Source organism: Gymnoscopelus braueri (assembly GCF_963280865.1).
Source record: "Gymnoscopelus braueri genome assembly, chromosome: 14".
Taxonomy (NCBI): Eukaryota; Metazoa; Chordata; class Actinopteri; order Myctophiformes; family Myctophidae; genus Gymnoscopelus; species Gymnoscopelus braueri.
In genome coordinates, this window is record NC_137619.1 from 29,003,064 (window position 1) to 29,017,143 (window position 14,080).

A 14,080-nucleotide genomic window follows, 5' to 3' on the forward strand; every position below is an offset into this window, starting at 1 on the left:
GTGTTCACGCCAGAGGGCGCTCTCCCATAGGCGAGACTCTCGCTCCCTATATCATAAAACCGGGGTTACGCTAGTAACCTATAGTTTTGTGTGTGTGTGTGTTTGTGTGTGTGTTATTAACAATAATAGGCCACTTAATTATTAAATAATAGTTAAAGAGAAAGAACAAATAAAATAAGCAAATACATTAAAATTAAATTAAAACCCTACACAATTCTAGCAGCACTACAAAACACAAGTGCCAGAATTGACAATGCAATGAGTAAATAAAACACAATAAGAATAAATTTAAAAAAATAGGCAAAAAAAAAAAAACCACTTCATTGAAGAGCAATTAATCCTAGGTCACCTTATTTTGTTTTGATCACTAAATAGCACCAATAAGCTTACAAATGGTTTTAGGTTCAGGGTGAAAAATGGCAAAAAGTACAAATGGTATCTATAAAAGTGCTTTCCTAAAATGTTGATGTCCTCACAAGTATAGTAATGACAGAGAGACAGAGAGTGTCTTAAACAATTCTAGAAGAGACACTCTGACACTTTCCTCATGCTAATATATCTAATCTACATTGAGTAGTGCTATGCATTCAATTGTAAATGTCCTCAAACATGGACAGCGTCACACTGGTGTGACAATAGAAGGATCACACATCGCCACGCATTCCAATGAGCGAGACCTATTCGTTGTGAGGAGAGCTCAGCGTCGGCAGTGCTCGACACTCACAGCCACGCTATTAAAATACCAGCTTGATGTCAGCGGTCACGCTCGGTTGCTAGCTGGGTGTGTGACGTGTGTGACGTGTGTGTGTGCGTGTGCTTGTGTGTATGTGTGTGTGTGTGTTGTGTGTGTGTCTTTTTAGGTGCACGCAAAGATGTCTGATCCTCAAACCCATGAGGTTTGGGAGAAAGGTTGGTTTCACCTAAGAAAGTGAAAGTGGTGCTCCCAGCTTTTTCAGGTCCCTTAGGTACATAGGCTCTCTTCTCCTCAGACGTGGGTGCTGAGTCCACAGCAGCAGGCTTCATGTAGTTAAAAGGACTATCATATAGATAGGAGCCTGCCCCTCCCATATTCACACCTCTTGGCCCAAAGAGGGTAGAATAGCATGGCATGTTGCAGTAGGGCCTTCCATCATGCCCAGCATGACCCCCTGCATTCAGAAGCTTGTTGCAGCGGTCGCACTTCAGGCACAACCTGTGCCAAGCTTTACCCAATGATGACACCTCCTCAGCCCAAAACACTGTCTTCTCACAATTGGGACACTTTCTAGCCATGTTGGAAATGTTTTGGTTGAATAAAACCAAGTGAAGTATTGGTGCACAAGCTCCCACCAGGCTATCTATGAATGTGAGATTGTGTATGTCTAAGAAGTCGACCACGTCATGTATTTATACATTGGGTGACATCATCAGTGACGTCACTGGGGTAGAGCAAGTATTGGGGGGGTAAATTAGATTGAGTATTTATGTTTTATTGCGATTTGTTTATGTATGGTTGTAAGATATGTTATAACACTCATACAGTACATGCTTAAAAGAGATTTGTCATATAGCCTGAACATGTATTTACTTGTTTGTTTGTTCGTGTGCAGCTCCACCCGCCATTCCTTCTTTTGTTCCTAAATTGAAGCGGAAGTCAGAGGTGTAGAGGGTGAACAGGAAGGGTGACAGCGCGGTACCTTGGGGAGCGCCGGTTTTGCTCACCAGCACATCTGCAGTTTGACCTGCTGTGGTCTGCAGGTGAGGTAGTCCGTAATCCAGGCCACCAGGCCGTGGTCCACCTACATCAGGTGGACTCACAGTACTGCACGGCCTCTCCAGGTGTGGAGCGAGTAGATGATGCCATCATCCACACCGATGTTTGCCTGATAAGCAAACTGCAGGGAGTCAAGTGAATCACTCACTAGACTAGAGGCTTCAGGTGCTGTGTCTCAAGTATCTTCATGCAACCCATCTCCGGGCTGAAACGTTTACGTTGAACGTTTCTGGAAACAAGCCAAACGTCAGTCCTGGACATTTTTTCGAGCAAAAATGTTGATGATGGACGTGGGGTTGATTTGCTGTCTGTTGCTGATTAACGTCTGTATCGTTCAATGGCTTTAACCACTTGTGGTCAAATAACTATTAGAAATAATTTATCTTGCTTGTAGCATTTAAAATGTTTAACGCAGGGGTTTTCTGTTCAGGCTCAGCAAGCACACTGAGGGAATAAAATAATTAAGCATTTAAAGTTCTTGAAATAGCCTAATATAAATTATATATTTACACTACAACCTTAATGTCTTGCTAAATCAGAATGACTGGCTGAGAGAACTGGGGTGACCTTTCTTGGGCTACACATACCGCACTTGGTATGTTGCTTATTAATGTTTTGCAGCATATGTATGTTCTAACTAGCATTTCGGCCACTCACCAGTTATTATGACTTTGAACTAGCACTAGCAAAATATTCTTCAAGAACAAAATTACCAAAGTAGAAAAAAATAAACATTTAAATAAAAAATACTAAAATTTAAGCTGAATGTTTTTTTGATGTCACTATAGAGCACCGAAGTCTGACGGCGTAATTCACACATCCTACCTGGGTCGCTCTGAATTCCCATAGACATGTTTAATATCGCGTCAAATAAGAACTGTGTTCCAAAAATAAACAAATTACCCCGGCGGTTTTACTCTTATGGATATGAACCATCATCTGACGGTGAGAAAACGCTAATGTTACTTCCGACGAATTAGTATTTTTTTGGCCAGAAACAGACTGTTTCAAATATGAGTGACTGACTATCATAAACGATACAGAGCCACCTCCCTGAGAATATCGCCGAGACAGTTTGTTTATTTTTGGATATCACAATTCTTATATGAGACGATTCTAAGATGACCCAATGTTATTCTCCATAGCGAAATTACTTTACGAACCAGGGGAGTGACGTCAGGACTTCTGTGCTCTATTTTCAGCTAGTTTAGTCCGCTATGTATGTTGGTCTACCCAACATTACATGCTTATTGAAACGTATCCTCGATTTATTTTAATTTTACAAATTGTGTCTGTAAAAGCAAGCAACCACTTTAACCATTATTTTATACGTTGGCTATTCAAAAACAGCAGATCTACAAGCTCATAGCACGGCACAGAGTGTCGCGCTATGAGCTTGTAGATCTGCTATTTTTGAAAAATCATGAACATTTGGGCAAATCTTTGAATATATATTTTTTTAAAGCGAACATTTGTAACTCAAATCTTTGCTTCTGGGGGTCCCTAGAATTTTTTTTTTTAGATGTGGGTCCGCGGCCAAATACTGTACAGGGACCCCCCCCAGAAGCAAAGATTTGAGTTAATTTGTTTTGCTTTTAAATATATATATTGAAAGATTTGCATACATTTTCACGATTAAATAAATAAACAGCAGATCTACAAGCTCATAGCGCGGCACTCGGTGCCACGCTATGAGCTTGTATATCTGCTATTTTGAAATAGCAGATAGCCGGTCTTAAAGGGTCAAAGCTCTTACAGTGAGTGAATTAGTTTCATAATCTATCTAATATACCATATATTCATGTAAAATTCATAATAACATACTTCAAATAAAACAGAACGTACAGTAAGGCATGTTCAATGCTTAATGCGCTACTGTCAGTTTACCCTTTTGCCAACAATGATAAATCATTTTCTTCTGGCAAGTGGCAACTGATGATACAGCCAATCATAAATGGACTTTGGTAAAATACCTGTCTGATAAGAACAGAAAACATTAGAAAACATTATTGTCCACATTATTGTTAATTTGTGTTTGACTTCACCATAGCTTACTTCTTATTTAGCATAGGCTACAAAGCATTGCTGTATACAAGACTCAAGAGAGATGTGAAAGGACTTTCAGTTTATAAATAGTTCTGTGAAAGGCCTGTAAAAGGCCTGTTAAAGATTTTATGCTCTACTGTCAGTTTACCTTTTTCTCAAAAATTAGAAATAATCTGCTTCTGGCAACTGATGATGCCAACCTCGGCAGCCAATCAGAAATTGACTGTCTGTTTTTGTTGCTGTTGTGGGGTTTTCCACACCCTATCTCTCCCTATATAAAACCTCACTGACTGTGAACCAGTCACAAATATTAGTGATACATTCAGCTACCTGAACCAAGGTAACATTTGCCTGTGATTGTGTGTGTGTGTGTGTGTGTGTGTGTGTGTGTGTGTGTGTGTGTGTGTGTGTGTGTGTGTGTGCGTGTGTGTGTGTGTGTAACAAAATATATAGGGTTCAAGCAGGTTAAAACTAAGCTTAGGTCAAGGTTAAGTTTCTGCAAAACTGTGTGGTGACGTGTGTGTGTCTTTTTAGATGTCTGATCCTCAAACCCATGAGCCTCTAATCGGGGCTTCCAGCCAGGTTGCCATCAATGTGCCAGCTGTGGGGTAAGGATTTTGTTTGTTTGTGTGTGTGTGTGTGTGTGTGTGTGTGTGTGTGTGTGCGTGCGTGCGTGCGTGCGTGCGTGCGTGCGTGCGTGCGTGTGTGCGTGCGTGCGTGCATTCCTTAGCAATGTTTTAACGTAGGCTACCGACCACTCAAAGATGTGGTCTTATGAGTGGAAACTGCTTGTGTTTATATTTGGAAGCCTACTGTTGGTATAATGTCCACATTCTGCTCTGTATCGGTTTTACTGTAATTGGCACTTTGCCACATTTGGAGGAGAGGCCATTTTCTGTATCCACATAGGACTACTCTTATTTGATACTTGCGCTGGACTTTTCACCAATAATGCACTTACTACTAAGGGTAATATTATAAAACAGTGCATTTGTACTGATCAAAATGCCTATAACTATGTTTTTCACATTATGTCATTTGTTTATCTGAGGAGGGTAAATGTACCATTAAAGCAAAGAAAAGCCATATTGGAACGCATTATGTTTCAATTTCTGTCTAAATTATTTTAGTTAATTGTCTGGACTTTCCCAAGGGTGACCTGTATGCGATCAAATGAGTTATTGTGTTTTCCAACTTTCAGCGTAGATAGCCTATCTGCCTGGCAATGGATTATCTCATTTTCATTGGCATGCTGGGGGATTTTTTTCCGGCAAAGTTTCACTTCCGTTTACTAGAAAGTCAAGAAGTTCCAGTTATTCTGGTTTATCCTACCATGTTCCATTTAATTTCCACCCCGCCCTTATACTTTCTCTGTCAGAAAATGATACACGCACACCCAAAACATTTTTAATAAACAATGAGGATTCTATTGGATCTTACACAATTTTACACACAGTGCGGACATCCCTCGTTGGCATCTCTAATTGCATTTTAACATCTAAAATGATCTGCCATTTTCCCCTTCTTTCATGTCGCTCCCTCTCTCTCAATCTCCCTCCAACTCATTACTCCAATCCTTCTTGGTCCTCCTTCTATTTTTCTCTTTCTTCTATACAACCATCTCTCCATGTCTCTCTTCTTCTCCCTGGTTCTCCTTTCCAGTGGCTCTTCAACTCGGGCCTATAAGGTTGCAGGTTTGACCGTGCTGGCCTGTCTGCTGATTGCTGGCCAGGCTCTGACTGTGTACGTCGTCCTCAACCAGAGGCATGACATCAAATCTCTGGAGCAGAAGCACAAAGAGATGAAGGCTGACTTGAGGAACGTGAGAGTTGGTGAGCAGGAGAATATCTGAGATTTGCATTGCACTATAGGGAGAGATTTAACAAGCATCTTCATCTGAGCAGATTTAATAAATGCAATAAATGCAATCAATAGAGCATGAAGAAGCAGTGTAAAATGGACCTGTAAGAGTAAGTGATGGGGCCAGAAACAAAGGTGCAAGCATTCAGTCCAAATGCCAAAAAAGAATGCACCTTCTTTGTTTTAAAATTTTCTGAATGGGGGGGACGTTGTGTGAATAGGAATCTGAAAAGGCCAATGAAGCCATGCGTGACAAGGGCATAACAAATAGAAGGGAATTTCCCAGTGATAAATATCATCACAATAATTTCCCGTTGGTAGAAAACAAACCAAATATCTACAGGTTGCGTCATTTATGTTGATACGAATTATATTTATATTATATATGATATCATATTTCTATCAGACCTCACTCCCCCTCTCAATTTTTCCCCCATTATTATTTTCCCCCACTTCTCTCTCTTTGTCCTCTCACTTTTCCAAAACCTATGTCTCTGTATGTATTATCCCCCTCTCTCTATCTGTTTCTCTCTGTCTCTGTCTCTGTCTCTGTCTCTGTCTCTGTCTCTGTCCCTGTCTCTGTCTCTATCTGTATCTCTCTCTCTGTCCTATAGCTTCTGTGCCTGTGAAGTTCCAGTTGCCCATGAGCAACTTTCCCATGCTGACTGACTTCCTTGATGAGGTACAGTAGACTTACATACTTACTCAATAGCTTGGTCTTCCAATGAACACTAACAGACAGTATTTTGAAATCGGTGTTTCACAACTCCATGGTAACACAAAAGTGAGGTTGCGAGATATTTGTACGACGCCAGAATGCATCACAAGCTCGTTCCTTAGAGAGACAGACTTTTCATTCAATTCAAAACCAGAACTATGTTTTCAAGCTCTGACCTGGATATTCAATTGGTGTGATCTCAAAAATATCTTTCAATAAGGGACCAGTCGAAATTTACATAAGGGGGGGCATGGAGGAAATGTATGTGCCCTGATCTAAAATGCCATGACCCTCCCTTTGACAAAAAAAAAAATCAATGACCCTCCCCAAGTGATTACAAAAAAAAGAGTAACCCTCCCCGCCTAGAAGTGTCACGATATATTGTGTCACGATATAGCCTATCGTGGTATTAAAATGTGATGATAGGTATTGTCATGATGTCATACTGTATCGTAATATTTTTTTCATTGTTTTTTTAATACAAAAAAAACACTTTCTTTTTTTTTGCCGGTGAAAGTTAGGAGTTTTTACTGTATGATATGAAATGTAAAGCTTATCATAATCATGGTAATTATTAATCATGTCCTCCATCATATTCAAGGTATTTTGGAGAGAAATGAAACTCCAGTCAGTCACTTTCAGTTTAAAGCACTGCAGAGGGGAGGTGTTGTGTGTCAGCTGATGCTCGTTGACGCTCGTTAATGTGACATGCATCTGCACTCTCAAATAGGCCTACATCTAATCTAAGATTGTATTATACTGTATCTGGTATTATAGATGTTTTTTAGCTGTTGGAAATAACTAGGCTGCACTTGGTTGGTAAAGTCCAGATGACAAAAATTTGAGGTTTGTGGAATTTATAGTTATGCAGTCTTATATTATATTATATTTGTTATATTAGTGTCTATCTGTCCTCTGAAACAATGGGTTTATAGTTAGTGAGAACTTCACTTCTCCATTAAGCTTGCACAAATGTATTTATTTGTGTACAAAGCACTTTGTAATTGTTTTTAACTTGCTTTATAACGTTATTTATAAGATGATGGCCAATGTTGATGATACATGAGAAAAGAACATTAATAATATATCATATCGATATCATGCCCAACATCATGTATCGTATTGTGAAATTCTTGACACCCCTAACCCTCCCCATCAAATACAACATGACATTTAAAACTGATATGTCCAATGTTTTGCTTTCCACATTGATTAGAACATTGCTGTAGTGTAGTCAGTCTTGCTAAATGCACAGTGTATCTGTAGTAGTGGTAGCAGAATGGATAGTGTTCTCATCTTACATGTGGGAAACCCATTGAATCCTGGTCAGATTGAAGAAAGTTGAATATTTGGTAACCAGTAGTTTGAAACTTTTGTCACTCTGCCCTTTTAATTATCAACTACAGTGACTACAACTACACTGTTGCCTACATAAAACAAATTAGGCTATCAATTATGGCCTGATGCTTCTGGTTTTACTTGTGGAGCTATAGGCATCTATACACAACTGTCCATATAGATCCACATTAATCACATGCACAGAATTACTTCAAATGATTATGAATATCCAGTTATAGTAGGCCTATTTATAATGCATCTCTCCAATAACGCCTGTTGAAGTTTTGCTTAATTGTTCAACCACCATCGTTAAGACGCTGAATAGATTTGACTGGGTCGTTCACACTCGCTGTGCGTTGATGGCTTGTTAACGACCGTCATTGATTCTAAATAGACATGGTGTTACTTGATTTGAATTCTTTGTATCCTTTGAAATGGAGAGGGGTCATTGACCACTGTTCTGCTGTACTAAAAAGGTATATAAAAAACGGACTATTTTATCAATTCAAAATTGCATGACCCTCCCTTGGATTCAAAGTAAAATTAGCTGACCCTCCCTAGGACCAAAATTAGAAAGGCATGACCCTCCCCTATTTTCCTCCATGCCCCCCCTTATGTAAATTTCGACTGGTCCCTAAGCTCCATATGCTATGTCATTGTCATTAATAAAAAAAAGAAAGAAAATAGTCCACTATGGCTGGCATCTGTTTCACGTATTCTCTTAAGTTCCCTGTTCTGATTCTCTGATCATATTTCAGGGGGAGTCCACTGCAGCACCTGAAGATGGAACACGTATGTAGCCTATTATATTAAATCTATAGATGTCTGTCAGCCTGTGCACATAGTGAACATTGTAGGCTATGAGTATGACCATTTATGCAAACAGAATCCCCTTTGGAATTCATTCTTAATTCAGGGACTAGTCAAAACTAATGGCTTCTCTTTTTCTTCCACGTTTTAATTTCACTTCTGTGACTCATTCACTCAGACAATCAGTTAAACAACCAATTCTTCCTCTCATCTCCACTTCTCTCCTCAGTTGCTGAGCAGGCCACCAAGTGTCAGCTGGAGGCTGCGGGTCTGAAGCCTGTGGCCGGGACATCGTTCCGTCCCAGATGTGATGATGAGCAGGGCCACTACCAGGCCCAGCAATGCTGGAAGGGACGGTGCTGGTGCGTGGAGCCATCCAGCGGTGATGCTATCCCGTACAGCTTGCGTAATGGACCTGCTGCATGCGGAGGTTCGGGAGATGGGCTCTCCTCCGGTGAGGAACAGAACACTTGTTAGACACCCTTCAAAGAGGCACATTTTTTTAATGAGCCCATGGACACATTTCTGAACTGGTTTGAGTTTGTTTGGAAAAAGTTACATCACCAGTGTCTGTGATTGTTGTGTGGATGTATTAACTGCTCTTTTCATTTTTAGTGGGTCTGAAGAGAGTGATGGCGCTGCCGGATGCTATGCAGGTCATGGGTGAGTACACTCTCAACTCTTTGCATGCGTACATTTGCATACAGAGTGCTAGTGTTTTTAATGTTTGTTGGCCAGTGTTGCTATGTTGCTTGCGATACACAGGTGACAATATTCTGGTTACATACAGTATATAATTTTACACAGGTTCATCATGATGATATACTGTAGCCAAACAGATACAACCTAACTAGCATGTTATTGTTTTTTATTGATTGAGTTCATTTTCATTGAGGTGACATCATGTCTAGGCACAATACACCTTAGCTTTTCAAAATCACTGTAAACGACAATCTCTTGAGGCTTATTGCTTTATTTGGCCTCACTTTCAATTCAATTTAGGAATTGGAATTTTAAGGCAATTGAGACATTATAAGTATTATATGTTAAATGTGAGCATCACTGTCCCATACTTCCCCATCCTCATTGTGTTCTTCTTTATTCCTCAGAAGAGTAAGTCAACGTGAGAGGAATCCCATCCAGCAAAGGGGAACAGAGATGCTTCCGCTCACAGCAGACAAATATTATAACTATGTCAAATTATAATCACCTGCTATCATATTGACATGTATTTCATTTTACTTAGTTTTTCATTCTATCCACATCCACAATGTAATGTAACCACTAGCTACTGATTTGTGGTTTTGTTACTGCTTACCATATGTACTGTTGTTTATTCCCCTCATTCACCTGAAACAGTACGACCATTCATTACAGCTGTGGTCAATATTGCAGCATCATTCACTCATAGGTAAACATGTCAGAAAAGGTTAAATTAAATGTTTGCTGAGCCTGTTCTAAACTAATACCTTAATTCCTAATAAAAAAATATATATTTTGTGTTGTCTAAAGAGTGTGCTAAAGGGTCCACACATTGTATTGTAGCTTGAGAAGCAGGGACATATTTGAAGGGAGACAGAGGGCATGTCACCTTGTTAAGTATAAATGCTATTATGTCATAATGTACTGTATAGGAGAAACCACAATTTTCCATGTTTACTATTATGTCTTGCTGAATTTCAGTAAACTAATAATTTTGATATAAAAAAGGGACATGAAAAATGAGATTCATATCTGACACATGCAATCAAAGAACACTTCATAAGAGAAGCAAACCACACAGAGAACACTGTTCAGTTTTATTTAACATAGGCCTATTAATTAATGGTCTGGTCGACCAATTGGTAGAGCACATTTTAAGTCACTATTTGTTATTTAAAGCAATGCTGAACTTAAATCAACCTGATTGAGCCATCTCTACCATTGGTTGAGGTATATTATGGCAAAAAAAAGAACCTCCACTAGATGTCACTGTTTCCCAGTAGGATACCTTTCAGGAAGTGAAAATCAAGTCACTCCTGACCCTATGCTCCTGACATTGTGGGCTCTGTTTGGTTGAAATGTCAACCGTAAGATTTTATTTTTGGACATATCATCTCAGAGGTGTTACTGAACATGATTATGTAACTTGATAAATAGATACATATATTTAGAATAAAATAAATGTCTAATAATGGTCTAATAATTTTCTAAAAACATGCTCAAATGGGTTGTTTGCCACTTTATGTTAGTAGTGAAGTAGTCTGTGGCCTAGCCATGGTTCACATGAAGCGTCATGGTGCCGAGTCCCCCTGGTCTAAAGTTGTGTTCGATTTTTTCACATTGCCATCTCTCACATAAACATAAACGTTCAGATTTCAAATATAAAGTGCTTACCACCGAGCCACGGATGTTACAAGGCGACGCGAACCGCGATAAGTACTCGTATATCCCGTATTGTTCAATAAAAAGCATTTTAATCCCATCGCCGGCCATTTTCTTTTTTCTTTTTGTAATGTATCAGAGTGCAATACACCTCCCAACCATTAGTGTCGCATGGTTGGAAGCATCAGAGAAAATTTGGAGAAAATGGCCGGCGAATGACTGTCATGGTATGACAGTCATGTTTCAGGGCTATCTGTGGCCAGACTGTTGCCCTCCCACAATTTTCAAATGCTTGTGGTCACAGCATTCGGAGATTGTGGATTGACTGGCTTTGCTAGACTAGTAGTACTAGTGATTAGTGAAGCTAAACTAAAGTAATTAAAATTTACTATTTGTTACAGATGAATAGAACTTCTGCTAATTCATTGGTGTTAATATGATACTTTTAATGTTATTTCATTAGTGCTATATATGCTGAAATAATTATATAGTAGGCTATGATCTTATTCCTATCTTTAAAAAAATGCTTGACTAAACGGTTGAATTGTCATTTAGTGGTAAAGGCAGTGATGCTAAAATAATAAATTGACAATTTTTTCTGAAATAAAAAAGCTTGAACACCCACTGTTGCTAATAGGTATATTTAGTATTATTTTATTATACTTGATGGGTATGATATTTCACCATTTCTGACATGTCTCTGTATGGTTGAAGTAGGCCTACTGTAAATATGATAAATATCTAGGATAAACATGCTGGTAATACTATGTCATATGTATTCAGACTAATATACTAGAATTTTCATATGGTTTGTAATTTAGATTTGTTTTTTTTAGGGTTTTTTTCGTTTACAAATAATACAGTACATCATTTTACAGTTCAAGGCCACACCTGGCACTTACACCATCAACCCTCACAAGCGGAAGAGACTGGAGAACATTATCGTCACCTTGCTAAAATAATGGCCTATATAATTTGTTTTTGTTTTTCAGAAAACAGAAAAAAAAACTGAACCAAAACAAACTATATGATATTTGTTAATCATTTCACCCAAAACGTTTATAGCAATATATGACTATTGACATACAAATAACGCTGTCTGTCAGTTATGTAACATACGGAAAGCTTGGGTTATCCTCTTTGTATCTGTAAAGTTGATCTATGGCCCAAAGTTTGGAGATTATCAATCCTATCAACAAATAATATATAATATCACAAATAGGAGGTGATGATGATGTCTGAACAAATTGTAACAATTTTCTTCTGTTTAGTAGTAATGTCTCCATTGTTTGAATGAGGATGGAATCTCAGCTGCATTAGAACAGATTTTTTTTTTAAATGTCATTGTCCACTTTATTGTTAATTCATGTTTGACTTCACCATAGCACATACTAAAAACAACAAATAAACTGTTGAGCTATGATAAATACACTTAACAGAGCTGTACAAGACTCAAAAGCATAAGACTTTCAGTTTATAAATAGTCCAAAACAACCATGAATAAACGCTCTTAATTGAATTATATTCATAATTTATCTATAACATATATTAATGTAAAATGTATAATACCATATTTCAAATAAAACATAACTGAAGGCCTGTTAAAGGCTTAATGCTCTACAATCAGTTTACCTTTTTCTCAAAAATTTGAAATCATCTTGCTCTGGCAACTGATGATGCCAACATCGGCAGCCAATCAGAAATGGACTTTGGTAAAATACCAGTTTGAACTAGTTGTTGTGGGGTTTTCCAAAAGTGGGAAATGAGCTTATGAAAGTATGAGCTCAAACTGAGCTGAATTATGATATTTCCTTTATGGGAAATGCAGAAGAATTATATGATGCTATGTTGTAATTATGGTTGCTTATATTTAACCTTTATATTTTACCATCACTTATTAGTACTCAGAGGTGGACGAAGTACTCAAACCCAGTACTTGAGTAAGAGTATAGATACTCCTGGTCAAATTTACTCCAAGTAAAAGTAGCTCAGTCAAAATGTTACTCAAGTAAGAGTAAAATAGTCATTGCTTTAAATACACTCAAGTATTCAAAAGTACATGCTTTTAAAAATACTTGAAGTACAAGTAAAAGTAAAAGTACATGCTTTTAAAAAATACTTAAAGTGCAAGTAAAAGTAAAAGTAGAGGTAAACAGAAGCCAGAAACACTAGCGTGAGAGAGCAGAAGTGTGTCCAATTGCATTTTAGGGAAGAAAAAAGAAACTAAAATACTAAAATACTACTTCACAGCCTTTCTAGAAATGTACTCGAGTAAAAGTAAAATATTTGTCTTGGAAATGTAGTCAAGTAAGAGTAATAAGTATTTTAAAAATCTAATACTAACTCAAGTAAAGTACAGATCCTCAGAATCTGTACTTAAGTACAGTACTCAAGTACATTTACTCCGTTACTGTCCACCACTGTTAGTACTTATGTAATACATTATGATATGATAGACCTGCTAGCTATTGTTTTGGTTACAGCCTGTCTTGTTATGGTTCAGCTTGTCCTTGAAGCAGCTAGTACAACTGATCTATTGTCTGATCCCTGTGTTCGTTGGCAGAATTACCATACCAAAGACTTGAGTGTTATTGTACTTCTCCCCATGATATCATGTACATTAAAGCATATAACCATTACCACCATAGAATATTGTCTTGACTCATCAATTACTGATTGATCCAGAATTATATGACACATGTAAGCAGTAATATTCATTTAAATTGTAGCAACTTAGTATTAAAGGCACCTTATGATTCTGTCATTTGAAAACTCTTCCTTCCGTTCTATCATTTCTTTCACAGTTCTTCTTGACTTGAGGCTATACACAGTTAAAATCCTCAGAGTAAATTTAAAGTCCAATTAACACTGAGGATGTAAAAACAAAATGAACTGTTCAGAGTACATTGCCTATAGGGCTGTGTCAGTTGTGGGTTACTTCTCTAAGTGACCAGAGGCGTACAGTATGTGGCTCCAGAACCGATCGTGCATGGTTAGGGACCAGTCGAAATTTACATAAGGGGGGGCATGGAGGAAATGTATGTGCCCTGATCTAAAATGCCATGACCCTCCCTTTGACAAAAAAAAAAAATCAATGACCCTCCCCAAGTGATTACAAAAAAAAGAGTAACCCTCCCCGCCTAGAAGTGTCACGATATATAGTGTCACGATATAGCCTATCGTGGTATTAA

General features: G+C 38.1%; 1 protein-coding gene across 2 annotated transcripts; it reads left to right on the forward strand.

Annotated features, from left to right (window-relative positions):
• The first annotated feature begins 864 nt into the window (after positions 1-864).
• On the forward strand, positions 865-10,025 carry LOC308101095 (uncharacterized protein). Of its 2 annotated transcripts, none has more exons than XM_080450426.1 (8): positions 865-896; positions 4,358-4,407; positions 5,462-5,631; positions 6,274-6,341; positions 8,474-8,507; positions 8,755-8,979; positions 9,141-9,188; positions 9,635-10,025. In XM_080450426.1, exons 1-8 carry the CDS (start codon positions 873-875, stop codon positions 9,640-9,642), a joined length of 627 nt encoding a protein of 208 aa, XP_080306552.1. In that variant the 5' UTR covers positions 865-872; the 3' UTR covers positions 9,643-10,025. The 2 variants fall into 2 exon arrangements, with proteins under 2 accessions (XP_080306552.1, XP_080306551.1); XM_080450425.1 differs by lacking the exon at positions 865-896 and adding an exon at positions 4,059-4,139 and having other exon boundaries at positions 4,334-4,407.
• Positions 10,026-14,080: the final 4,055 nt, after the last annotated feature.

What these genes read in the sequence shown, in the direction of transcription:
- LOC308101095 (XM_080450426.1), top strand. Translation starts at nt 873, where the DNA reads ATGTCTGATCCTCAAACCCATGAG. An exon ending in ATCAATGTGCCAGCTGTGGG is followed by an intron (nt 4,408 to 5,461) that starts GTAAGGATTTTG and finishes TCTCCTTTCCAG; the next exon opens with TGGCTCTTCAACTCGGGCCT. An exon ending in AGCACCTGAAGATGGAACAC is followed by an intron (nt 8,508 to 8,754) that starts GTATGTAGCCTA and finishes TTCTCTCCTCAG; the next exon opens with TTGCTGAGCAGGCCACCAAG.